The 27,087-nt window shown below is 37.1% G+C and overlaps 2 protein-coding genes across 4 annotated transcripts; one reads left to right on the top strand and one right to left on the bottom strand.

The window, feature by feature from the left end:
- Positions 1–1,264: 1,264 nt before the first annotated feature.
- Positions 1,265–8,303, bottom strand: btr09 (bloodthirsty-related gene family, member 9). 3 transcript variants are annotated; one of them, XM_067400393.1, is made up of 8 exons: positions 8,166–8,303; positions 5,361–5,413; positions 4,656–5,209; positions 4,346–4,441; positions 2,835–3,068; positions 2,625–2,757; positions 2,411–2,437; positions 1,265–2,304 (listed from the first exon to the last, which is right to left on the bottom strand). In XM_067400393.1, exons 1-8 carry the CDS (start codon positions 8,219–8,221, stop codon positions 1,757–1,759), a joined length of 1,701 nt encoding a protein of 566 aa, XP_067256494.1. In that variant the 5' UTR covers positions 8,222–8,303; the 3' UTR covers positions 1,265–1,756. The 3 variants fall into 3 exon arrangements, with proteins under 3 accessions (XP_067256494.1, XP_067256495.1, XP_067256496.1); XM_067400394.1 differs by having other exon boundaries at positions 4,361–4,441; XM_067400395.1 differs by lacking the exon at positions 5,361–5,413 and having other exon boundaries at positions 8,166–8,242.
- Positions 8,304–12,178: 3,875 nt separating this feature from the next.
- Positions 12,179–26,953, top strand: faah2b (fatty acid amide hydrolase 2b). Its single transcript, XM_067400392.1, has 11 exons — positions 12,179–12,384; positions 13,544–13,626; positions 13,708–13,844; positions 21,483–21,692; positions 21,909–22,028; positions 22,578–22,713; positions 22,802–22,919; positions 23,046–23,165; positions 23,683–23,791; positions 23,970–24,158; positions 26,244–26,953. Exons 1-11 carry the CDS (start codon positions 12,181–12,183, stop codon positions 26,417–26,419), a joined length of 1,602 nt encoding a protein of 533 aa, XP_067256493.1. The 5' UTR covers positions 12,179–12,180; the 3' UTR covers positions 26,420–26,953.
- Positions 26,954–27,087: the final 134 nt, after the last annotated feature.

Here is a 27,087-nt window from a genome sequence, read left to right as displayed (position 1 = left end):
AACTCATACTACTCTATACTGCCATCTAGTGGCAAGAGACTGATCAGCAAAATTTACCTAATGCTAAGATTAACCTGATCAAATTTGCGGGCTTTAGAAGAGGGGTCCACACTTTTTAAATCATGCATTCATACTTGAAATATGAAAACACACGTTTTACACCACAGAAATGATTGTTGCAATTAGCTATCACAACTTAATAACACACATATCCAAGTTGTCACTTAAAGGGTTAGTTCACCCAAAAATGAAAATTCTGTCATTTATTACTCACACTCATGCTGTTCCACACCCGTAAGACCTTCGTTAATCTTCAGAACACAAATTAAGATATTTTAGTTGAAATCCGATAGCTCCGTGAGGCCTCCATAGGGAGCAATGGACATTTCCTCTCTCAAGATCCATAAAGGTACTAAAAACATATTTAAATCGGTTCATGTGAGTACAGTGGTTCAATATTAATATTATAAAGCGACGAGAATATTTTTGCAGCGCCAAAAAAAACAAAATAACATCTTATTTAGTGATGGCCGATTTCAAAACACTTCGGAGCACAAATGAATCAGTGTGTCGAATCATGATTCAGATCGTGTGTCAAACAGCCAACGGCTGAAATCACGTGACTTTGGCGCTCCGAACAGCAGATTCGACACACTGATTAATCTGTGCTCCGAATCTTCCTGAAGCAGTGTTTTGAAATCGGCCATCACTAAATAAGTCGTTATTTAGTTTAGTTTTTTTTTGGCGCTCCAAAAATATTCTCATCGCTTTATAATATTAATATTGAACCACTGTACTCACATGAACCGATTTAAATATGTTTTTAGTACCTTTATGGATCTTGAGAGAGGAAATGTCCATTGCTCCCTATGGAGGCCTCACGGAGCTATTGGATTTCAACTAAAATTTGTGTTCTGAAGATTAACAAAGGTTTTACGGGTGTGGTACGGCATGAGGGTAAGTAATAAATGACAGAATTTTCATTTTTGGGTGAACTAACCCTTTAATACAACACATTTCAAGTTGACTAAACTAAGGTATGTAAATGTTAAAAACAATGCAATACTTGGGCAATGTACATTTCAATGTGAATATTTATCCAGGGGAAATTTAGGTAAACTGATTGTAACAATGTTAAAAGTTCAAGGAAGAAGAAGGAGGCAGGAACCAGCAAACGTTAAACATAACTTTTAATGACAGAATAAACAAACATCAAAACTAAAGTGAAGCGGCAACCCCTCATGGGCGACTGCCCCATAAACAAAACAACAACAAAGTCCAGGCTCCTTTTATCCTTTTATCCTTCCGGAGTTCCTCCATGGAAGTCGAGACCGGTGTGGAGCGCAGGTGATGCTCATTAGCACTGGCGCCACCGGCCTCGCTCCATTCCCACAGCTCTCGGCTGCGGCCTGCTTGCCACACTGACAGAGTATTTAAAGTGATATTTGTTCTAGATATTGTATGTAAACCTGTTTAAATAAATGAAAGATATTTAATGGATAAAGTTCCAATATATTGTTATGGAAGGCAATAAGTGAAAAAGGAAAAAGTGTGTAGGAATGATTCTTTACAGGTCAGCATTGCATCATTTCACTACGACATGCATAAAATAATTTTCTACAAAAATGCTGAAAAAAAAATTAAGAATGTATATACTTTCATTCTTTAAGTAAAAGCACATACATACTTCTTGATTCAGGTTCATGATTACATATAAAAAATCATTTTCATCCAGGACCTCTTACTTGGGTATAATTTATTCATCGTAACTGACAGGTGTGATGATAAATGGTTCTGAATTTTTACCTTTATCATTAGTGCAAGGGCTTAAAAATGGATAGAGTTTCTTAGTGAAAGACTGACCAGTGAAAGAGTAGATATGAGACCTGGACTCCACATCATAAAAGGAGACCAGACCCTCCTCATAATCCACAAACACACCCACCTTCTGTAGCATTACATTCAGGGAGAGAGGGACAGGGGAAGACTCACAAGCTTGATACTTGTTTCCACTACTTTGCCACAAAGACCAATTTCCATTCTTAGGACACAGGTGCAGCTCCCCCTTCCTGTTAATGGATTCCCTTGCCACACCTAAATTCCACTGTGTCTTTCCCTTTACCTGCACCTCAAAATAAAACCTCCCTGAGGAAAAGCCCTCCTTTCCCAGGACAATGATATATTTATCAAACCTCTTGTAATTGTATGGGTGGTCATGCTTTATGTTTCCATGTCGCACTTGTTTTCCATCTTCAGATAGGATCAGTTCAGGGTGTGCCGTGTCATGATCCAGAGTCACATCCACTGAGAGAAAGAGAATTTGAATCACAGCTCCATAACAGAAAGATTGTTATGAAACTGGAATGCTGTACTTTGGGTAAATGTGAGTGAGTATTATCATACACTGTACCTGCATACTGCTGGATCCTCTTCATCACTGTGACATACACAATAACAAAATATTTATTTAAATGTAGACATTTATTAATTGAGTTCTTGTTTAAAGAGAATTCTTTTTTTGTTGACTTTGTGAAAAGTTGAAAAAGTCACATTATTATCATTCTGTAATTGCTGAAGAACTGAGATAAGACAATTATTGTGAAATAAGAATTTGTGAAACCTACCATTTTGATTGAGTTTCTTGTCTAGAGTGTCCTGCAGCTCAGCCAGAGCTCTCCTCAAAGTCTCCACACTCACACAAGTGTTAATACTGATCCAGATCTTGGTGTCTAACGGGCTGCACAGGGATGGATAAATCTACAGCAGAAGAGAAGGGAAATCCCTCAGCATGTTGATTTTTGTGCTGTGAGGAGAGCAGAGAGACGGACACTGACCTGTAGGAGGTGCAGGTGATCCTCAGTGTGTGAAAGCTGCTCCAGCTCAGTGTTTCTCCTCTTCAGCTCAGAGATCTCCTGCTCTAACTCTTTAATGAGCTCTTCAGCCTGTTTCTCTGCTGCTTTCTGCTTCTGCTCCATCACCTCCAGCAGCTCAGTCTGACATCTCTCAATAGAGCGGATCAGATCCGTGAACAGCTCAACACAGTCTGCTTTCTCTTTTTCAGTGTTTTTCTGATTAATCAGAATCAATTAAAAAAATCCTTTTTTTAAATTTTTTAAAATGTATCTAACAAATATTTCATTTTATGTGAATTAAATATACACACACACACACACACACACACACACACACATATATATATATATATATATATATATATATATATATATATATATAGAGATATATATATATAAAACCAAAATTTATTCAGACACCTTGAACATTTCATTTATTAATAGTTTATTCACTATAGTTAAAAAAAAATAGTAATAAAAAATGACAAGATAAAATGTGTCAGAAAAATATAATCTTAATTATGTCAGATAACCAGTGTTGTGGGGTAACGCATTACAAGTAACTTGAGTTACGTAATCAGATTACTTTTTCAAGTAACTAGTAAAGTAACGCATTACTTTTTCAATTCACAACAAAATATCTAAGTTACTTTTTCACATTTATTGATTGACAGCTCTCCTGTCCCCATGTTGAGAGAAATAAAGTGCAGAGGGTGTTGTGTGCGCTGTGTGAACATGATGGTTATTGTAGTTTTAGACTAAATGTGAACATGCATTTACTTATCTCACTTGCATGAAAACATTCAGTATTCCTCAAAATGAATAAAAACAGTGAAATGCAATCTCAGAATTTTTGCAAACCTGTAATAATTAACTATATTAAATTACACAAATATACTTTACGTATTTAATTTCAATTATTAACCAATGTCTTTGCTGCTGATCTTCAATATACTTAATTCAACTACATACTAAGCAAAAAAATACTTTAGATTAGAAAGGTTTGTTTGAGCTGTGCCCTCTACTGTACAGGTGTAAATATGCTTTTCCTTCAGCTTGAGGCTTATTCATTTCACTTTTGGTGTGAAAGGGCCTTTTTGCCAAAAATAGAACTTTTTTGTTGTTATTAAAAACAAACAAGCCCAGCCCCAGTGTGAAAAAGTAACGCAAAAGTAATGTAACGCATTACTTTTCATAAAAAGTAACGAAGTAACGCAATTAGTTACTTTTTTAGGGAGTAACACAATATTGTAATGCATTACTTTTAAAAGTAACTTTCCCCAACACTGCAGATAACACTCAGGTGGTCAGGTCAAACTGTCTGAATAAGTTTTGGTTCCAGATTTTTATCAATTTTACTGGTAGTCCATGAAGATTTTTTAGGCATAAAATGTTACAGTTAACTTTATTTTGCTATCCTCACTTAAAATAATGAACTAATTTTGGTTTGACTATATATATATATATATATATATATATATATATAAACTTGCTTTTCTCAGCTTTACTGAGCGTTGGATTTCTTCAGTCTTCTTCATTCTGTCCTGAATCATTTGCTTCACATCTGTCTGTGTCTTCTTCATCTGAGTCTATAGACAGAACGACAACAACAATAACAACAATGATGACGACAATAATAATATAATAAAATAGTGCCTTAAAAGCAAGGCAGAAAACAAGAATATAAAAACAGTATATAAACTCACTTAAAAGTTATACTGAAAAAAGAAAATATTTAAAAAAAACTCTGTTCTTATCTTTTTGAGTATTTTAAAGATACATTTTCATGTTGCAATTTCCTACCTTCTTCTTTTCACTCTCCTCCTCTACAGGAACGTTGTTGTGAGTCTTGTGTTCGGTCACAGTGCAGGTCACACACACACATGTCTGATCATCTCTACAGAACAGTTCAAGATGTCTGTTGTGTTTCTGACATAAATGATCCTGGAGATTTTTTACAGGGTTGATCAGTTTGTGTTGTTTTAAACCTGGAACTTTGAAATGACGCTCCAAGTGAGTCTTACAGTAAGAGCTCTGACACGCAGGGCACGACTTCAGGGCTTTCAGTTTTGGCACTGTACAGATGTCACACAATACTTCGGGTATTTTCAGATGATTTCTCTTTTTGTAGTGATCTACAATGTCTCTGAGTGTTGTATTGACCTTTAGCTCAGGCTTTTGGTTGAATGTTTTTTTACATATTGGGCAGCTGTAGTCCTGACGGTTGTCCCAGCATTCTTTTAGGCAGATCTTGCAGAAGTTGTGTCCGCATGGAGTGGTGACTGGATTGGTGAACACATCCAGACAGATGGAACACTGGAGCTCCTCAGTCAGAGGATCAGTGGAGGATCTCAGGGCTGAAACGAAAAGATATAATAGATATACAATTATATATTTTAAAAAGTATGAAGTATAACTTCATTTCTGATATTTACTTAACATATGAGTAAAATTATTAAGTCTGTCAAGCACTAAACCACTATATTTGTGGGGTTACTGCTGACTTACATGTAGGACTCCTGGTCTCTCTTGGTTTTGGAGGTTCTGCCATTGCTTTTGCCCTTTTTAAGATTTTAATACATAAATAAACCCACATTAGATCTTATTTCACAGAGATCATGACCAGTACATAGTGTAAAACAACAACACATACATATTAATACTTAAAGATTTCAAAAACTTTAAAATAAAAACAATTTATCTTCATTTTTCCCATCTCATAGCTATAATAAGGGAAAAACGTTCTTGTTTTTGAGGGTGAAATATTCTTGGAGAGACAGTGACATAGGAATTAAAACAATTTAAGCTACACTAGCGGTCAAAAGTTTAGAATTACATTTTTTTTTTTTTTTTTTGTCTGTTATGCTTACCAAGGCTGCATTTATCTGATCAAAACTACAGTAAAAACTGTAATATTGTAAAATATTATGTCCATTTAAAAGAACTTTTTCTATTTTAATATATTTTAAATTGCTGTGATGGCAAAATTGAATTTTCAGCAGTCACTCCATAAATATAACTGACTGCATTTACATGAATGCTCACCAAAACCAGCATTTTGACATTTTTTGGTGTGTATTTGACTGTTTAAGTGCAATAAGCAGTGAAAAAGAACTCAATTTAGTACTGAGACAGAGGCGGATTAATGTGCGAGCACTTTGGGTGTGAGCACAAAATCTGCGGGAATGAGTAAAATTATGAAAATTAATTAAAGTGTTTAAAATTGTAATATTTTTCAGACATGTAGTCAGTTTGTGGCACATCTGTATTTGAGTGGCATGTGCCTCTGAATTGACAGTCCCATGTGTTACTGTAAACCTTTATTTTTGCATGATGCTGCAGGCCTACAGATAAACCAAAACATAATACAGCTGGAGAAGATCCACGAGTGATGTATTTGTTATTTGTTTGTGAGTTCGATGGTAGCAATAACAAGTAATCTGATATTTATCTATAAATATAAATATAATTTAATATGTGGTTAGTGGTTCTCATCCCTCTTGCAATGAATTTTATGGAATTATGTAATAAATTCACATTTAAACTATTTGAACATGCATTCCTTCTGGAGATGCCTGATTTATTTGTTAAAGTATTTGACTTGCTGTTCATTATAATAGACATCCAGTTTAATGTAATATGTCAGGGCCACTTTATAATGGTTTGTGGCATTTGCTCTCATGCTAGTTTACAATATCCCTGATTGGTAAATGTCAATTTGTGATGGCACATATCGGCGTACACACCCCTGCTGGTTTCAGTTGGTCACCATCTAAATAGTGTCTATATTATTTAACAGTATGTAGCCTGTATAATGCCTTGTAAAAATATAAGAGATAATAATTATAAATTCTACACATATTAAACATGTGTAAACATGCCTAATGATTATCTTCTTTCAGATGAACACAGAGAATCAGAGATATTTAAAAATATCCTTAGTCCTCCAAGGTTTATAATAGTTGTGTATGGTAACCCAAATTCTGAAGACAAAAAAATGCATCCATCCATCCATAATTTTTTTTTTTTTTTTAAATGAATCCATACGACTCCAGAGGTTAATAAAGGCCTTCTGAAGCGAATAGGTGCGTTTGTGTAAGACAAGTATCCTTATTTAAAACTTTATAAAGCAAAATAACGAGCTTCCCGCGCAAGGACTAAGGATATTTTTAAATATATCTCTGATTGTGTTCGTCTGAAAGAATATACACATAGGATGGCTTGAGGGTGAGTAAATCACGGAATAATTTTCATTTTTGGGTGAACTATCACTTTAAGTGTGTATGTTAGCTCTACGTGGAGTTTTGTGTGTGTGTGTGTGTGTGTGTGTGTTTTAGGCAATCAAACAAATTGAGTTTGAGAGCAAAAATAACTATACTGCAATTAAAAATAAAAGATTGCAAATAAAAAGTCACACATTTCCCTTTACAACACACAAACTCACACGTTTATTTATTCTCATTCCCTCTTGCTTTCTTAATATTTCATGAGTGTACGCAGATAGATTTTAATAATCAATTTAAAAATTATGTAAAAAAAAAAAAAAAAAACGCATTAATTAGCGCCCTCTCGTGGTACGCACAGACTTTGTCTTATAAAGTCTTTGACAAACATCTGGAAGATATATTATTTTAAAATATACCAGAAAACTATTACAGATATATTTTTAAATATTTTTACTAGTGGGTGCAGGATATTATAGTTCATGTATGTCAGTGAGGATAGAAAAATAAACTGTGACATATTATAGGCCTACCCCAAAATTCTTCATACAGTGGACTACCAGTAAAAGTGATAAAAAATTTGGAACCAAAAAATATTCAGACACTTTGACTTTTTCTTAAGTGTTATCTGACATAATTAAGATATATTGTTTTCTGGCACAGTTTAACCATTGCTGTTTTATACCGTGTCAATGTGTCACAGTGCGTACAGCTGCAGGCGCCGCTTGTACTTCATGTTATATGCGTGACATGAATGTTGAAACAGGTTTTAATGCATTTTTTTTTTTTTTTTTATGTAGAAACAGTGATACTTTTGTCAGATTCTTTGATAGAAAGTTCAATTAACAGAATTTATTTTAAATAGATATATTTTGTAATATTATAAATGTCACTGTAGCTACTTTTAATCAATTTAATGCGTCCTTGCTGCAGCTTTTAGAAGCAATTAAATTCTGATACCATTCCAGCGCTGTAAAAACAGAAAAGAGCATTTGACTCGTACTTAAACCTGGATTGCTCTGTTTTGTTTCAGACATGTACCCTACTGAATAAGACCATAACACGAATCCTCGATAATTCTGTCACCTACCTGTGAGTGTCAGGTGCGCTCTCATACATCTTACGTATATATGGATGAACAAACATTCTGTTGTCTAAAGAAAAAACGCTTCCAAAAGGTTTAATTTTGTTGTATTTTCAGCTTAGTTTCATTTCACTGAAAGCTCCCGCCCCGGTACACACCTACATTAATCCCATAGCTCCTCCCATATTTTCTTACTGAAATGGAACAGATGAAGTTTTCCTGAAGCCCCTCACTGCAGAACACAAGAGATCCAGGGGGCGCAGTCGGGTAGGTTTAGGGCTATGTAAAGTGGGAGGAGTTGGATCTAGATCCCCACCCCCTGGATCTTGTGTTCTGCATTGAGGACCATCTCGCTTTATTGGCTGTTTGATACATGTGTTCGTTTTGTATAAGCATAAGAGGGTTTTATATTAGGTCATGAAGAAGAGGGCAGCAAAACATTGATACAATATTTGTTTTTGGGAACATTAGTTAAGGTCTTTTTCTTATAAAGTCTTTGACAAACATCTGGAAGATATATTATTTTAAAGTATACCAGAAAATTATTACAGATATTTTTGAAATATTTTTACTAGTGGGTGCAGGACATTATAGTTAATTTATATAAGTGGGGGTAGAAAAATAAACTGTGACATATTATACCCAAAAATTCTTCATACAGTGGACTACCAGTAAAATTGCTGAAAATAAATTTGGAACCAAAATATATTCAGACACTGACTTTTTCTTAAGTGTTATCTGACATAATTAAGATTTTTTTTTTTTTTTTGACACAGTTTAACCATTGCTGTTTTATACCATGTGTCAATAGTACTGCCTTTTTTAACAATCCGATTCCAAAAAAGTTGGGACACTGTACAAATTGTGAATAAAAAAGGAATGCAATAATTTACAAATCTCATAAACATATTTTATTCACAATAGAATATAGATAACATATCAGATGTTGAAAGTGAGACATTTTGAAATGTCATGCCAAATATTGGCTCATTTTGGATTTCATGAGAGCTACACATTCCAAAAAAAGTTGGGACAGGTAGCAATAAGAGGCCGAAAAAGTTAAATGTACATATAAGGAACAGCTGGAGGACCAATTTGCAACTTATTAGGTCAATTGGCAACATGATTGGGTATAAAAAGAGCCTCTCAGAGTGGCAGTGTCTCTCAGAAGTCAGAGGATCACCAATTCCCCCAATGCTGCGGCGAAAAATAGTGGAGCAATATCAGAAAGGAGTTTCTCAGAGAAAAATTGCAAAGAGTTTGAAGTTATCATCATCTACAGTGCATAATATCATTTAAAGATGATGATCTTCGGGCCCTTAGATGGCACTGCATCACATACAGGAATGCTACTGTAATGGAAAACACAACATGGGCTCAGGAATACTTCCAGAAAACATTGTCGGTGAACACAATCCACCGTGCCATTCGCTGTTGCCGGCTAAAACTTTATAGGTCAAAAAAGAAGCCATATATAAACATGATCCAGAAGCGCAGGTGTTTTCTCTGGGCCAAGGCTCATTTAAAATGGACTGTGGCAAAGTGGAAAACTGTTCTGTGGTCAAACGAATCAAAATTTGAAGTTCTTTTTGGAAAACTGGGACGCCATGTCATCCATACTAAAGAGGACAAGGACAACCTAAGTTGTTATCAGCGCTCAGTTCAGAAGCCTGCATCTCTGATGGTATGGGGTTGCATGAGTGTGTGTGGCATGGGCAGCTTACACATCTGGAAAGGCACCATCAATGCTGAAAGGTATATCCAAGTTCTAGAACAACATATGCTCCCATCCAGACGTTGTCTCTTTCAGGGAAGGCCTTGCATTTTCCAACATGACGATGCCAGACCACATACTGCATCAATTACAACATCATGGCTGCGTAGAAGAAGGATCCGGGTACTGAATTGGCCAGCCTGCAGTCCATATCTTTCACCCATAGAAAACATTTGGCGCATCATAAAGAGGAAGATGTGACAAAGAAGACCTGAGACAGTTGAGCAACTAGAAGCCTGTATTAGACAAGAATAGGACAACATTCCTATTCCTAAACTTGAGCAACTTGTCTCCTCAGTCCCCAGACGTTTGCAGACTGTTATAAAAAGAGGAGATGCCACACAGTGGTAAACATGGCCTTGTCCCAACTTTTTTGAGATGTGTTGATGTCATGAAATTTAAAATCAAGTTATTTTTCCCTTAAAATGCTATATTTTCTCAGTTTAAACATTTGATATGTCATCTATGTTGTATTCTGAATAAAATATCGAAATTTGAAATTTCCAAATCATTGCATTCTGTTTTTATTCACAATTTGTACAGTGTCCCAACTTTTTTGGAATCGGGTTTGTATTACAAGGATTAGGAAGGACTTTTTTGTTGTTGTTTTTTTAAATATCAGTTTACAGGACAGTTCTTAGTATTGCAAAGAATGGGGGCTGACAAGAACAGAACCCTCCTTAGATTTTCTCACCCCCTTCCTGGCCTAGTGTTGAGTCTGCACCTGTGTACAAAACCTCCTAATTTATTAATGGACCTTCAAGGGATATTTCACCCAAAAATGAAAACGATCCCATGATTTACTCACCCTCAAGCCATCCTAGGTGTATATTGCTATCTTCTTTCATATGAACACATTCGGAGTTATATTAAAAAATATCTTTGGTCTTCCAAGCTTTATAATAGTAGTGAAAGGCACTTCTGATTCTGAAGTCCAAAAAAGTGCATCCATTCATTATAAAAGATATCCACGGCTCCAGAGTGTTAATGTCTTCTGAAGCAAAGCGATGGGTTTTTGTAAGAAAAATTTCCATATTTAAATCGTTATAAACTAAAATAACTAGCTTCCGGCAGACGGCCTACACAAGTCAACTTGTATGACAATGTATGACGTAGGATGTAGAAGTAGCGTAAGCTTAGATGTCTCTCGCGGTTCAAACTAATAGGGCTGTGCAACAAACTCAAGCTCCTTTTCTCTTATATCGAATCATCCAATATTTCTCTTTAAATTTGTGATTATGTTTCATTTTGCTATATCCTCTGCTCTTCTGCGTTCGTCAATACGTCATGCTTTATGTCAGAGATTACTTTTTTGGCATAAGTCGATTTGCGTAGGTCATCTGCCAGAAGCTAGTTATTTTAGTTTATAACGATTTAAAGGTGCTAAAGAGGATGTTTTGTTGTATATATTTTTGCAATATTACTTGAAACTGTCTTTACTAAGTGATAAAAGACTATTTATTAGGTGCACTGAAAGGAATAATACTAATATACATCATCTGTGCACGAGGCAGGGCCTTAAAAACATCAGCCAATCGTTTACGCGATCATCGCGTAAACGATTGGCCCTCTGGCTTGTCAATCACTGCCGTGACGTTTTCTTGTGCGAGACGAGCGTGGCTGCGCGCTCCAGTAACTTTCCACACTCAACAGGCGCCGCATGCAATGTTTTTGTCAGGAGACAGGAGTAACAACTGCAGATTATGAGTTACCTGCGGTGAGTCCGACATAATGAATCCACTAACACGATACAGCGAATGCCGGTGGTTCCCTCAAAAGGAGGGGGGGGGGGGTTGTTCTTACGCATGCGCTCATTTCAAAAACTCAGTAACAGTCTTTGGTTTCTCAGTCGACGAAAAGATCCTCTTTAGCATCTTTAAATATGGATATTTTTCTTAAAAAAACTCACTTTGCTTTAAAGGCCTTCATTAACCCCCTGGAACCGTGTGGATTACTTTTATGATGGATGAATACACTTTTTTGCCATTCATTACCATTATAAAGCTTGGAAGAGCAAGGAAATTTTATTATATAACTCCGATTGTGTTCGTCTGAAAGAAGATTGAGGGTGAGTAAATCATGGGAATATTTTCGTTTTTGGGTGAACTATCCCTTTAAGTGTGGTGATTCCACAAGTGTTGTGCTATATTGATGTACTGGAGATAAATAAGGTCAAAGTTCAGCGTCTGCAGGGATAAAATGCTAGGGGTGTGGCATGTGTACGCAGCACTTTTCATCTGTTGCTGCATGATCTCTGTTCTCGCCACAATGGCTTTGACAATCGGAGAGCGCGTGCAGCACTGCCTTCTGGTCCTCGTGCCTAGGCTGTTCTTGGCTCTCTTTAGGCTGGTCTCACCCGGCTCAAAGCGACCAAAACATCTCCCTCCAATCAGAAATCCACTGCTTACTCTCTCTGCAGTGCAACTGGCTGAGAAGATTCGCAGAAGAGAGGTTTGAGCTTTCATTTTCATTAGTTCTGTCATGGCTGAGCATGAATGAAATGAATGAAAAGAAGGCTATAATAAATAACTTCACTGTTTCTTATAACTAAAAAAAAAGTATTTTATCTGAAGTTTTCTTGCTGTTTTTTAAAGCTCTGGTTCTATTATATCAGGCAACAATGGCTGTAGTGTGCACTAAAATAGTGACAGGTCAGCACCAGTAACTTGTTGCTGTTCTAAAGTCTTAAATGAAGCAGGATTTATTGCATATATTTATAGACTACTAGACTTAAGTAATCTTGAGTTATCTTGTTGACTTTATCCTAGATAAAAGTTACCAAAAGGGCTCTGAAGCCAAAATATTCTGGCACAATAAATCTAGATTGTGGCTCACTGCCCTTACCCTTATGGCCTAATGCTCCTACATGTGGAGAAAATATATATTGCACTGCGCTTTATATAATCTGTTGCTTACTAAATAACAAGAGATATGGCTTTAAAAAAAGTTTTAAAATTGTCCTCCTTAAAGGATTAGTTCACTTTCAAATGAAAATTACCCTAAGCTTTACTCACCCTCAAGCCATCCTAGGAGTATATGACTTTCTTCTTTGAAAAAATGAAAATTGTGTCATAATTTACTCACCCTCAAGTTGTTCCAAACCTGCATGAATTTCTTTATTCTGTTGAACACAAAAGAAGATATTTAAAAGGATGTTGGTAATCAAACAGTTAATGGTAGAAGTTACCGTTACCAACATTCTTCAAATATCTTCTTTTGTCTTCATGAGAAAAAATTCATACAGGTTTGGAACAACATGAGGGTAAGTAAATGATGACAGATTTTTATTTTGGGGTGAACTATCCCTTTTAAGTGTCAGTTCACCCAAGAATGACTTTGACTTTCTTTATTGTGGTTTTGTCCATCCAATGAATGTCAGTGGGGTACAAAAGAACGTCAAATCCCATTGTCTTAAAAAATAAACCCACTAAAAGTCATACTGGTTTGGAACGACATATGATATATAAGGTTTCAATTGAGAACATATTTAATAAACTTACTAAAAATTATATTTAGTATATACTATAGCCACTGAAAAAAAAAACATTTTGGACTTCACATTGTACTTTTTGTAATACTGAACATTAACCTCTTTGATTTGTAAATTCAGGTTACTAGTGTGGAGGTTGTGCAGGCCTACATCGACAGGATACAGGAAGTAAACCCACTGCTCAATGCTCTGATCAAAGACAGGTGAGCACTTGGTTCATTGAAGTAGTAACAACGTTTATGCATGACTGAACAGGACATTTCACTATAAATGACCACTTTCAGGTTCTCATCCGCCCTTCAGGAGGCCGCTCATGCAGATAAAATAATAGAGGAGGAGAATGGAGGAGAGGAAGTTCTGAGGAACCGATTTCCTCTGCTGGGTGTTCCACTGTCTGTCAAAGAGTCATTCGCACTACAGGGTACACTTCCCATAATGCTCTCCGCCTTGCATCCATGCACACAGTATCACCCTGAGGCAAGGTTTATTTGAGATAAAGTCTATTTTGACTGTAATTCTTGCTATTTAAATGGCTATTTGCCAACAACTTTACATGTGAACATAAAATATTGGGTTATACTTTTGATAGTCCACTTTAGACACTCTACTAACTAACTTTGCAACTACATGTCAGCTAACTCTCATTAATTTACAACAAAGTCTGTAGAATAACACAAGATGTGTCACTCGTATTGTTTTGAATGGGAGAAAGTGTAACGCACAATATGGCGGAATAAGTCCCGCCTTCTAAATAAGAGCCAATCGCCGACTGGTAAAGTCATCGCGTCACTTCAGCGGCCGTTGGAATCACCGGTTTCTATAGAAACAGTCAGACGCGAGCCTCCGAAACGACGCGCATTTAGGTCTGCGCATGCGCATTAGCTTGATCCAGCCTGAAAAATACAGTTTTTTTTGTCATGATTCGAGCGTTTAGAAACTAATTATGTTTATGAGCCGGTTGTAGTTATATTTCATTGGTGATTTCAAATATGAAATTTAATCGTAAGGTTGGCGAACAGTTTAGGAGAATTTGATGTTTCCCCATTCAAAGAGATAGGAGCTGCATGATGCCCACATGATGCCCAGGATGCCCGAGAGGCGTTTCAAAGATGGCCGCCGAGTGAAATGACTTGTCTCAAAGGGACTTTGTTTACAACTAGGCCTACATGTCAACTAACTCTCATTAGGGTTAGGGTAGTATAGGCTGACATGTACATGCAGTAGAATCCCTGCAAACACGTCCAGTTGGGGCCCACATGGGCCTCGCTTGGGCTAGTTGGGCTTCGGCTGGGCATGGGCTCAGGGTGGGCTGTTGTTGTTGGGCCCCACATGGGCAGTAGATAGGCTAAAGGGCTCCATTCAAAATTGACTGTCAGACATGGATGCTATTTTTAACAATATAGACTCTGGGCTAGGTCCACTTTTTATACAAATTTTATTAGATTAGCTGCTGTCTGTAACATTTTTGTGTGTTTTAAGATTTACAAAAATTTTATAATGAAAATGTACAACATTCATTTTCAATCCATCCATCTAACAATCAATTTTCCTAACCGTGTTTTTGTCTTACCCCGAATCATTATACATTTATAATAAGTGTTTATATTGGGACTATTTCAGGCCGGTCAAGTAGGAATCGCTGCGGAGGAGCAAAGTCCCTGCGTGACTCGTCATAGACGTATCTCCGGCTGCAGTGTTCTTCCGCAAGAATAATTCTGTTTATTAATCGCTAGAGCGCCAAATTGGAGACTGCAGCTAAACAGTTGTCTTAAGAACGTTGTACGAGTTTCAAAAGACAAGTTTGTACGGTTTCCCCACAAAATGTTCAAACCGTAAGCAGTGCGCACTCTGTGCAGCGCACATCTGGAAAGCTCAACCCCATCGCCGAGCGAAAGAATCTGCCCAGCAACAACTTTGCCGCCTTTCAGTAGTCTGCTGTCCGTTAAGGATCCTCGAGTTCACCGGTGTCGTCGTGTGGACAAAAGGCAGGTAAGAGTATAATAAACTTGGGGATGATTTTACCACATGATGTTAACCTAAAGCTTTTTTGTAAAGTATTAGTTTCGAGGAAAGCTTTTAGCAAATGTTTGTGCATTAGCAGATGTAGCTTAAACTTGGTTAAAGCGTTGAACAGACGACTTTAAGTTAAGTCAGTAACGTTAGCATTTGAGCTTGTTTTGAGTGGTTGACTTAAATATATTGTTTAGAACTATTTGGTTACAGTAACTTAAACTTCTTAGCAAGGCAGTCGAACAAGTATTGGCAAGCTGTTAAAAAGACTGTAAATTTCAGCCGCTTTTACCAGCTCGTGGAATTTTAATATTTGTACTTGTTGCATTTACAGTTAAAGCAAAAACACTGATGAAAGTCCATGTGAATGTCAGCAAAGTTTTATCGGCCAGGGTGTCGTGCCAATTAAGGCACATATCCCCGCCAGGATTTGCATCCCCTGGCCGCGGGAGCGCGCGAGCACTCTGCTGCACTTCGAGACACGGCAGGTGAAAACATCGGGTTTTTTATGCAGTGATCAATTTTTAGATTTTGGGCCAGTTTGCTCCCTTAACATTTAAGCTTTAATGTCAAAAATAAAAAAAAAATGTCAACATTACATATTAAGGTGGTTATTTCATTATATTTTGTCAACTTGTGCCTTTAGATTTCTACCGTAAATCACCAAACGTTAACAGGGTTTTCCCTGCGTTTATTTTTTTAGCGGCCGACAAAACAAATTTCTGTCCCGCCAAAGCCTGGTTTTGATCAGTTATTGTGATCTATGACTGATGTAGATGACTGCTGCGCTTGTGATAGAGCGCATGTTAACTGAGTGACAGAGAGAACGAGCAGAGAGCCCCTCCCCCGCCCCTCTCTCGGTCTTCACAATAAGCACTGTCTTAACTCTCTCATATTTCACATATTAATCAAAATCAAAAGGTCAGAAGACCCAATCCATTTTGCACATGGCGCATTCGGACACTTTTGTGGGTGTGCACTCAAAAAATGTTGACTCTTCTCTAACAAGAGAAGTAGTTATCTTCTATTGCTATTAAAAGTTTATTCATTTATTTCAATGTGTTTTAAATATTATACACTTACTGATAATAATTAATTTAATATATATATTTTGTTTGTAGGTTGTGGGTGTCATTAGAAATGTTAAATTTGCTCTGAATGAAACTAATTGCCACTATGTCTCCCACAGCAACGTATGAAATTGCCTGCACAAAATTAGTCGAATATGAACACAGATGTACGAACCGAGTCCGATTCTACAGAGAATATGGGAAGGGGGAAGCGCAGAAAGAGGTGAGGCTATTTGAATTACTACTACTAAATGGATGGTGAAAAATTTCCCAATGATACAGGAAGGACATGTTTTGTGGGAGTTTTGTTAAGTGTATTTGGCTCAAAGCTGTCAAAACGAGGGAGGTAGACAACAGATATATGATTAAGAAATAAATAATATTAAATGTAATGTAATGTCAGTTAATAAAAATAACAAATCACATGTTTTGGGGGGATAAGAGATGTATACAAATGGATGTGTGCATGCCTGAAGGGAGCATAGGGTGTTGGAACAGATGTTAAGGATCAATGTGAGGGTCTCTCTGGTATCGAGTGTAGATACCAGAGATGTATATATTTTTTAACCAACTGTTTTTAAAACACTTAAACTCATTGATTGTGCTTGTATATTATAGATTTCTAGGCGAGTGATTTTGTCCAGTGAGGATGAGCCCCATCAGGCCTACACCTCCATCCACCCTCAGGTCATCACCTCCACTATAAAAAAAAGAAAATGTAAGTCAACTTGACATTATTTGTTTTCTGGAGAAAACTATTCTGTACCAAATCTTTTGTAGTTGAGCCAATTCAACATTTAATGTCTATTGGATACAGAAGTACTTAAGAATTTAAATTATATATATATATATATATATAAGATTTTTTTGTTGTACAAGATTTTTACAGTGTGTATTTTTTATTAACCAACAAAACAAAATTATTATTTTTATTTTTTTTTTTTTTTTTTTTTTTTTTTTTTTACAGCGCACCGGCTGCATCCACCCTCTGATCTGTGCCGGCTCCATCCACCGGCTCCATCCACCCTCAGATCTCTGCTGACACCTCCACGGCCTCCATCCAACTGGCAGTACAACTTTGTGGGCCGAAACGGGAAGAGAGAGTTCAAGGCCTTAAAACTGTATGAAGTAATGGTAGGTGTGCATGTAGATAATGTTTTAAGTTGTACTGATACTAGAAAGCTGTCACAAGACCCCAAAGTTATAAACATTATTTACTGCCTATGTTTACTTGCACCCAAATAATACATTTGTAATCGGATTGACGGCTCAATCAAATTGAAAGACGTTCATGTAAACACCTTAATCGATCCGACTGAGCTTGATCCGAATGAAATTTAGATCGGATTGAAAGGGGTGGTTTATTCCTTTTCTAATCCAATCCAACAGCAAAAAATGACCATGTAAACGCTTGAATCCGACTACTATCTCATTCGTTCTCAGAAGATCTGGGGCACATGCGCAGTGCAATGTTGACACACATTACGCAGTGCACAAAGTCACGTTCACGTTTTGAGTTGAAAAGATGCCAACAGGCAGTGACGTAGTTGTATCCCTTCATCATAATATTGGAAATATTTCCGTTTAAAAACAAGGGGAGCCAGTGGATATCATAAAAGAAGCAACGTGCAAACTTTGCGCAAGAGTTATTGCTGGTGAAAAAGTCACAGAAAGTGAAAGTAAAAAGTGACGGAGCTGTCTGACGCTGCATTAACGGAGCATATTCTCTCAGAGATGAATTTCAATATAATATGCTGGTAACGGTATATAAATAAATAATTTATTCCATTATTTATCTGGTGGCTGTACATATAGGCAAGTGGAACAAGTGAGAATAATAGAGAATACGAATCTGACGTCACGCCACATTGAGTTCTGGGTAACTTCTTTGTTTATTCGCCAGTTTATTTGTCTATTATTATTTTGTGTTAAACAGTTTTTTTTTTTTTTTTTAGTCGGTGCTTGAAGTAATGCTGCACTTAATTTTCATTGATGACTGCAGTGTTAGGAAATAGTATTATAGCCTACACTCTAAATAATTTTAATTATAGGCTATAATTCATTGTAATAATAGACCTAAAAAAAAATTAAATCATTTTTAAAGATAGCTAAAAGCCTAATCTTTTATTATCCTCATAGCACATATAATATTAATTTAATAAAAGAAGCTGAACCTAATAGTTATAATAAGACTAGAAGAATGTAACACGCCTACATTAATTGGAAATACTAAATCCTCTTAATATTGCCAAGATTTGAAGCTGTTGACAATATCTCCCGCTATCGTCGATACATGATAATCGTCTGTTGACGCAACCTGGGTTACCGCATGTGTGACTGATATGACGTCACGCACGCACAGTGCGTGCGCAAACGTTTTAATCATAATGTATATAAAACACATATAAATGGATAGTTGAATCAGATTACAATGTTTAGAGTACATGTAAACAGATCTGCAATCAGATTCAATTCATTCGGATTGGTGAAAATTGGTGCATGTAAACGTAGCCACTGTGTATGGAGTTGCAAGTAAGTTGCCTAACTTGTGTGTTTAAGAGTATGTGTGTAGTTCTAATAATAATCTTATTGATTTATATAGCACTTTTCTTTACATAGGCTACGTTCACACTGCAGGCTGAAACGACCCAATTCCGATTTTTTTGCCCCTATGCGACCTGTATCTGATCTTTTCATGACAGTCTGAACGACACAGATCCGATCTTTTCAAATGTGACCCAGGCCACTTGGGTATGTGGTCCTGAATCCGATACGTATCCAATCTTTTGAAATGCAACCTCCGTCTGAACGGCCAGACCACATGTATCCGACCCGTACGTCATTGATATGCTACAAATGTCATAATTGTGCGTTGAAGTAGGCGGGAACGAGAAGATAAACAACAACCATGGCGGACGATGCTGCTGAGACCAGTCAATGGAAGGGAAGCGAGGTCACAGATTTAATTAATATTTGGGGTGACAGCTCTATTCAGGCCAAACTCGAGGGCTCTTATCGGAACCGGGCGGTTTACGAAAACATTTCCAGCAAAATGGCCGAGCGTGGTTACAGACGATCCAGGCTCCAATGCCAGCGACAAATAAAAAGCCTCCGAGCCAAATAAAGGAGGGTTAAAGCCTGGAACAAACAAGGTGGCCGTCTACTTCCACAAACAACGAGTGACGTCGTTGACCGTTGCGTACTCTTCTGCGCATGCGGGTCACTTTTGGGTCATTTCACGTTCACACAGGAGATAACAAAAAGTCGCATTTAATTGAAAATGTGAACGGCCTTGCAAAAAAATCAAATTTTTTCAAAAAATCGGAATTGAGCATTAAGCCCTTCAGTGTGAACGTAGCCATAGTTGTCTTTACAGTCCTGGCTGAGAGTTGTGGTGGCACATATAAAGTAAGTGACTGTTATATTTGTTTCTTGCAGGAGGCTTAAAGAAAAGCACCATGACCAGCCAAATCATCTGTAAAGATGTAGAGAAGGCAGTCTCCAAGTGGCTCATTGGTGCTAGGGACTGGGGGGGGTAATAGACAGGCCCGACAGGCAACCCCTCAAGGACTTCAGGCTTCGGGTTCATTTGAGGTGGAAAGTAGCTAATCCTGTCTCTAACAGTGAGGGAACACTGAGCAAAAGTTTTCTTAATGAGAGTTTTCTTAATGTTTTTGTTAATTTTACTTAAATAAAAAGGTAATTAATTGTATTACTGGTCTTGTTATTATTGTAGCTCATTTAACCCAAGATGTTTGGGTCTTAAGGACCTGTTTTAAAGGTTGCTAAAAGAAAAAATATGCTATTTATTATTTTTTTCTAACACAAACTCATTGGCCGTCTGTGTGCAGGAGTGTTGTCTTTCTGCACCTGCTATTCCCACACAAAGTTACAAAATTGTTACATTTCAAGCATTTTCACCTATTCTGATTAAGTTCTAAGAAATAATCTCTAATAATGATATAATCTTTTCTATGTTTTTTTTATTTTTTTATTGAATTTCCTTGGTTTCTCACAAAAAACAAACAATCATAAATGCGATCTCACAGGGGTAAATGGCTAAAGTAAACATCTGTCAAGTATTTTTTACATGAATTGTTATGACTGTATTGATTTAAAAGCCTAATAATATGGTGGGTCCACCAGACCCAGTAAAATTAGCTGTGTAAAAAAAATATGAACATGGGTTACAGAACTGTATGGGCTGACTGTAAAATAAGATGAATTTGTTAGCCCATAATAATGGTTATTACCCTTATGGGTAGAATAGCAGGGGCCCATGTGCAGCCCACATGGGGCCCAGGTAAGTGTGGGCCCCAGATGGGAGAAACCTGGGTTGCCCGTGTGGGTTTTAGCTAGGGCCCATGTGAAGCCCAACTTCAGCCCATCTGGGCTTGCCCACATGGGGCCACCATGGAACCCCCGGACAAAACTAACTGGGCCCCATCTGGGCAGCCCAAATGGGGCCCACTCACCAGCCCATATCCAACCCTTATGGGCCCCACATGGGTGTGTTGGCAGGTCTGTTGAGCGACCATCAAAATAAAGTAACTTATAGTTAGAAGAATGTCTAAAGTGGACTATCGAAAAAAAAGTGTTATTGATTTGAATTGTTACAAACCTACCTGTATATTCTCTTAAAGCATCTGCTAATATAGTCCATTTGCAAAGTACAAAACAATGGACCAGTGATGAGTCCTTCGTATATAATGTAGCCTACTGTTTTGAACTAGTATGCAATTTGTTTGCAAGCTTCACAATTGGAAAAATAAAAATTTTAAATAAATTTTTTATGGATAGCTTTGAATAATGTCGAATCACCCGGCCATTGTCACAAGAATCTGGACTGCAACTAATTTTAGTGGGTTGTAACTTGCAAACATTGCCTTTAGATTCAGTAAAGATCAGAGGCTCCTGTATTGTTCATCATTGTATAAATGAAAAGTATACTAGAAATGATTAATTTTCGGCTCCCACAGGTATGCCCAATTCTGGCGGGTTGAAATCGCGGGCTAAAGTACTTGCCAGTGTGGATGCTCCTCCTGTGGCTCTGTTGAAGAGAGCTGGTGCAATTCCTCTAGGTGTCACCAACACCAGTGAGCTTTGCATGTGGATGGAGTCCAGCAACCACCTCTATGGGATCACCAGTAACCCCTATGACCTCGAGAGGATGTGTGGAGGAAGCTCAGGTCTTGAAAAAAAAAAAAAAAAAAAAAAAATCTAAATTTTTTTATAAACCTTATATATAAATATATACTCATATTACAAAAATTATACTTCATTGGTCACGGTTTCATTTCCATGATTTCGCACAGATGTTCAGCTTAAATTTAAAAAAATATAATTAGCCATACTCTACATTATTATTACAATATTATATTAAACACAGATTCTTTCTTGGGTAGGTGGAGAGGGAAGCATCATCGGTGGTGGTGCATCTGTGATAGGTATCGGCTCTGACATTGGAGGAAGTATCCGCATGCCATGTTTTTTCAATGGGATTTTTGGCCACAAACCTTCACAGGGTATGTATTTTGCTGTAAGAATCATCAGAAAAACACAATCTTTCTGTTAAACCGTTCCCCACCATTGATGGAAATTTCCGTCATTTATGAGACAACGCTTCCCTGCGATTGACAGAATTTTTCGGCTTACCGTGTTTTCAATGTTATACGGTAGGGGGTGCTATTACACAACTTCTGAAAGAGTAAAGAATCTCCGGCTCAAAACACAGGCCAAAAAGAAGCAGACACAAGCGATATGCACGTTATAGTCTTGGAAAAAAATAGATTTTCTCAGCTTTTTGTTTAAAATGCTGCTTATTTAATGAAACTTACACATATTCAAGGTTTGATAAAAAATAATTAATGAAACTAGAATGTTGTTGTTGTGGTTTAAAACAGGCTCTGTTCTTTCTTTTGATATATTGCATGTTCAGAGATATTCATACAAAATATTCTGGAGGCCTCTAAATTTTTGAGAAAATTATAAAAAATGCTGGCAGTGACTGGCAACTTAAAAAAAAAATGCCGGCAAAGAAAGAGTTAATAGGAGAGGGTTTTATTTCATTTCAGATGTGGTTTCAAATGACGGTCAGTTTCCCGTATGTTCTGGTCTCCAAAATGACTACCTGGGTTCTGGTCCGATGTGTCGCTACGCTGAAGACCTGCTTCCTCTCCTGAAGATAATGGCTGGGCCCACTGCAGACAAGTACATCTCACATAGATATAAACCAGACAGTTTTTTTTTTAAATTTTTTTTTTTACAAATTAGTACTGAAACAAGTATTATTTTCCAGGCTCTTCCTCTCAAAAGATGTGGATCTGAAAAAGTTACGTTTTTTCACTGTAGTAGATGATGGTGGATCTCCACTCACATCTCCAGTAGACAAACAGCTCAGTGAAGCTCAAAAGAGGGTGAGGAGGAAACCAAAACAACTTTACATTCAACATATACATACATAATATATACTAATGTAATCAGCTGTATATGCAAAATACTGTTTTTTGCATTAAATAATTTTTTTAAATGATTTGTTGCAGGTGGCTGCACGTATAGAGGCCGATCTAGGAGTTACAGTTAAAGAAGTTAGCTTTCCTCAGCTCAAATACTCTTTTCAGATTTGGGACACATTCTTGGCTCTACCTGACAAAGATGGCAAGGTGTGTAGTGCATTAAGTTACTTAATATTCATTAATATTATCTATTTGACTGGACTGACACTATTGGATGGGAACAAAACTTGAACAGAACTGAGCTGGATGATGACACCATCTTCTGTAGAGCTGCTTTAAATGAATAGAATTGGTTTCACGATTGGCAAATTTTCGCAAGATTGACAAGATTGATGAATTTTACTCAGTGAACTGAACCAATATTGAACTTGAGCTGAATGACACTTGTCTTTTTAGAGCAAATTTACAGCAGAATTTAAATTTCTCTCAAATTGGACAAAGTTTACATCACTACATATTTTCCTTTTAATTACTGTGACGCTACTTTGAAACAGCTTCATGTACTGTATGAAGCGTTAAAATAAAGTTGACTTAAGTACTTCACAAAAGACTGTTGTTTTATGTCTACATTGTTTACTTGCTTTCAACAAATGATTGCAACCACAAAAAACATGGTACATGTGGAGAATTAGAGCAAGTTTGAGTGTGTGTTTGTTTATTCCAGCCTCCACAGGCTTTTGTTGAGCAAATGGCAGATGGAGGCTCTGTGTGGCCTGTTTGGGAGCTGATAAAGAGGATATTTGGAAGATCTGAACACACTGTGGCTGCTATTGGTAAACTCTTACACTGAACTTTATACTATATAGTAGTTTGACAAAAAAAATATATATATATTTTAACTGTTGTTTAGGGTTGTTAGGATAATTGGGTCTTGTACTGTTTTTTTCCCCCTCAAACATCTTTCAAACTAGCAACTGGGAAGAGATACATGTATTTCCCTTGTGTTTTCAGGTTTGGCTCTAATGGAGAGTTCTCACAGTTCGAAGCCATCTCAGTTCATCCTAAAGCAGAAGGAGGACCTGCAAAGAGAAATGGAGGATCTGCTGGGGACTGATGGAGTGCTGTTCTTCCCGTCTCATCCTCTTCTCGCCCCAAAACACCACCACCCCCTATTTACTCCATACAACATTGGTTACACAGGTAACAGATGCTTAACATAAGGAATTTAAGAGGGAGATATGATTGACTTAATCTCAAATATAATCCTTTTCTAATGAAATTTACCTGAGGATTTTATTCAGTTAGCAGTCCAGATCTTTACCACTAAACCATGTTTCAGTCTCAACCATTAGAACAAGAGATCTTTGTGCCTTTAGCATATATTGGTACTCAGCATAAATAAGTACACCGCCTTTGAAAAGTAACAGTTTAAGCCATATCTCAATGAACACAAAAACTATTTCCAAAATGTTGACAAGACAAAGTTTAATATAACATCTGTTTAACTTATAACATGAAAGTAAGGTTAATAATATAACTTAGATTACACATCTTTCAGTTTTACTCAAATTAGGGTGATGCAAAACTGAGTACACCCCACAACAAAAACTACTACATCCAGTACTTTGTATGTCCTCCATGATTTTTAATGACAGCACCAAGTCTTCTAGGCATAGAATGAACAAGTTGGCGACATTTTGCAACATCTATCTTTTTCCATTCTTCAAGAATGACCTCTTTTAGAGACTGGATTCTGGACGGAGAGTGATGCTCAACTCGTCTCTTCAGAATTCCCCATCTGTGTTCGATTGGGTTCAGATCAGGAGCCACTGAATCACTTTCAATCTGTTCTCCTTCAGAAATCCAACAGTGGCCTTAGATGTGTGTTTAGGATCATTGTCATGTTGGAAAAGTGCATGACGACCAAGGGCATGGAGTGATGGTAGCATCTTCTCTTTCAATATAGAGCAGTACATCTGTGAATTCATGATGCCATCAATGAAATGCAGCTCCCGACACCAGCAGCACTCATGCGGCCCCACATAAGGACACTGCCACCACCATGTTTCACTGTAGGCACCATGCATTTTCCTTTGTATTCCTCACCTTTGCGACACCATACAGTTTTGAAACAATCAGTTCCAAAAACATTTATCTTGGTCTCATCACTCCAGAGTATAGAGTCCCAGTAGTCTTCATCTTTGTCCGCATGGGTCCTGGAAAACTCTAGGCTGGCTTTTTTTGCTTCTTTAGGAGAGGCTTCTTTCGTGGACGGCACCCATGCATGCCATTCCTCTGCAGTGTATGCTGTATTGTGTCACAGGAAATAGTCACCCCAGTTTGGCTTTCTACTTCTTTAGATAACTGCAGTGAACTTGCATGTCGATTTTCTTCAACCCTTCTCATCAGAAGACGCTCCTGTCGAGCTGTTAACTTCCATGGACGACCTGGACGTCTCTGTGTGATGGTTGCAGTTCCATCTTTTTTAAATTTTTGTACCACTTTTGCGACAGTATTCTGACTGATAAGTAAAGCTTTGCTGATCTTCTTGTAGCCTTCACCTTTCTGTTGTAAAGAAATGATTTTCTTTCTCAGGTCTTGTGACATTTCTCTTCCATGTGGTGCCATTGCTGACAGCATGAAATGGGAAGGGGTTTAACACCTTTTTATAGTCAACAGTCTGCTGGACACCTGTGTAATGAATAATTAGACTCACCTGTGGTTGAATTCTTGTTAAATTAGACATTTGTAGTATTTTTGCATCACCCTAATTTGAGTAAAACTGAAAATTTTGTTCTCTAAATTATATTATTAACCTTACTTTCATGTTATAAGTTAAACAGATGTTATATTAAACTTTGTCTTGTCAACATTTTGGAAATAGTTTTTGTGTTCATTGAGATGTTACTTTTCAAAGGGGGTGTACTCATTTACGCTGAGCACTGTATTATTAAATTTACAATGTCCACTTTTGGAAATTTGATGCTGTTGATCTGGGCCATAGATTTGGAACCCATTTATTATCAATAACCTTACAGTATACGTGTCTATTAAGGCCAAGAATTACAAAAAGTTACTAAAGAGATTAAGCCATTATTAGTTGGAGGGGTCAGACAGGAACAGACTTCAATATTGAGTTTATCATCAACACAGTTACAGCAAGGCTAATCAATAACATAAGGAGTGTGTAACAGAAATAGATGGAAATCCTTTAAATATACAGCAAAACAACATACATTAATATAACTGAAAACAGCATTCACTTATGTTTTCACCTATTTCTAGGGATCCTGAACATCCTCTGCCTGCCAGTGACCCAGTGTCCACTGGGTTTGAGTAAGGAGCGATTGCCCTTGGGCGTGCAGGTGGTGGCTGGGAAGTTACAAGACCGTCTGCCCTTGGCTGTGGCGCTCTACCTGGAGAAGACTTTCGGAGGCTGGGTCGATCCTGGAGTGGTTTGAGCACTGAAGACTCCAGAGGAAATGCTGGATCTAAGCGTGGCATAGCAAAGCAAGTTTTTCAAAAATAGACAGCCTCAACAAACATTGATTTAAAGGGATAGTTAACCCAAAAATTTAATCTCATTTAATTGCACTCTTGTTGTTCCAAACCTGTGGGACTTTCTTTCTCCAGTGAAAATATTTTGAAGCACATTGAAAACCAAACAGTTTTGGTGCCCATTTGGACAATGGACACACAAAAAAGCATTGAAACATTTCTCAAATTATCATTTTATCAGCTTTCTTCCACAGAAAAAAGTCATACAGTTTTGCAACCACACAAGTGTGGTTAAAAGGACTAAAATTTTAATTTTTGGGTAAACCATTACTTTAAGATAAATCAGTGGTTAGAAAGCTATGGTCTTTTTTTTTTTTAAACAAAACTATTTGGTAAATAGTCATTTGAGTCCTAACCGATTTCACGGTTCCACTTCAGAAACCTCGTACTGTACCAAAGCTTTCTTATTTCAGCATTGCGACCCATTATTAAAATCGGTTAAACATTTGCATCTCAGACTTCTGCATACATATAAAGTATAAAAATAACAACTAGAAAGCGGTAGGTTATTTCAGTTGTGACTGACATAAACCAGTATCACTTACACCAAGGCTTCAGCAAATGACTCATT

The sequence above is a fragment of the Chanodichthys erythropterus genome, chromosome 11, assembly GCF_024489055.1.
Source record: "Chanodichthys erythropterus isolate Z2021 chromosome 11, ASM2448905v1, whole genome shotgun sequence".
Lineage (NCBI taxonomy): Eukaryota > Metazoa > Chordata > Actinopteri > Cypriniformes > Xenocyprididae > Chanodichthys > Chanodichthys erythropterus.
Note: the sequence above shows the minus strand (reverse complement) of the source record. Positions and strands in the feature narration are given on the sequence as shown.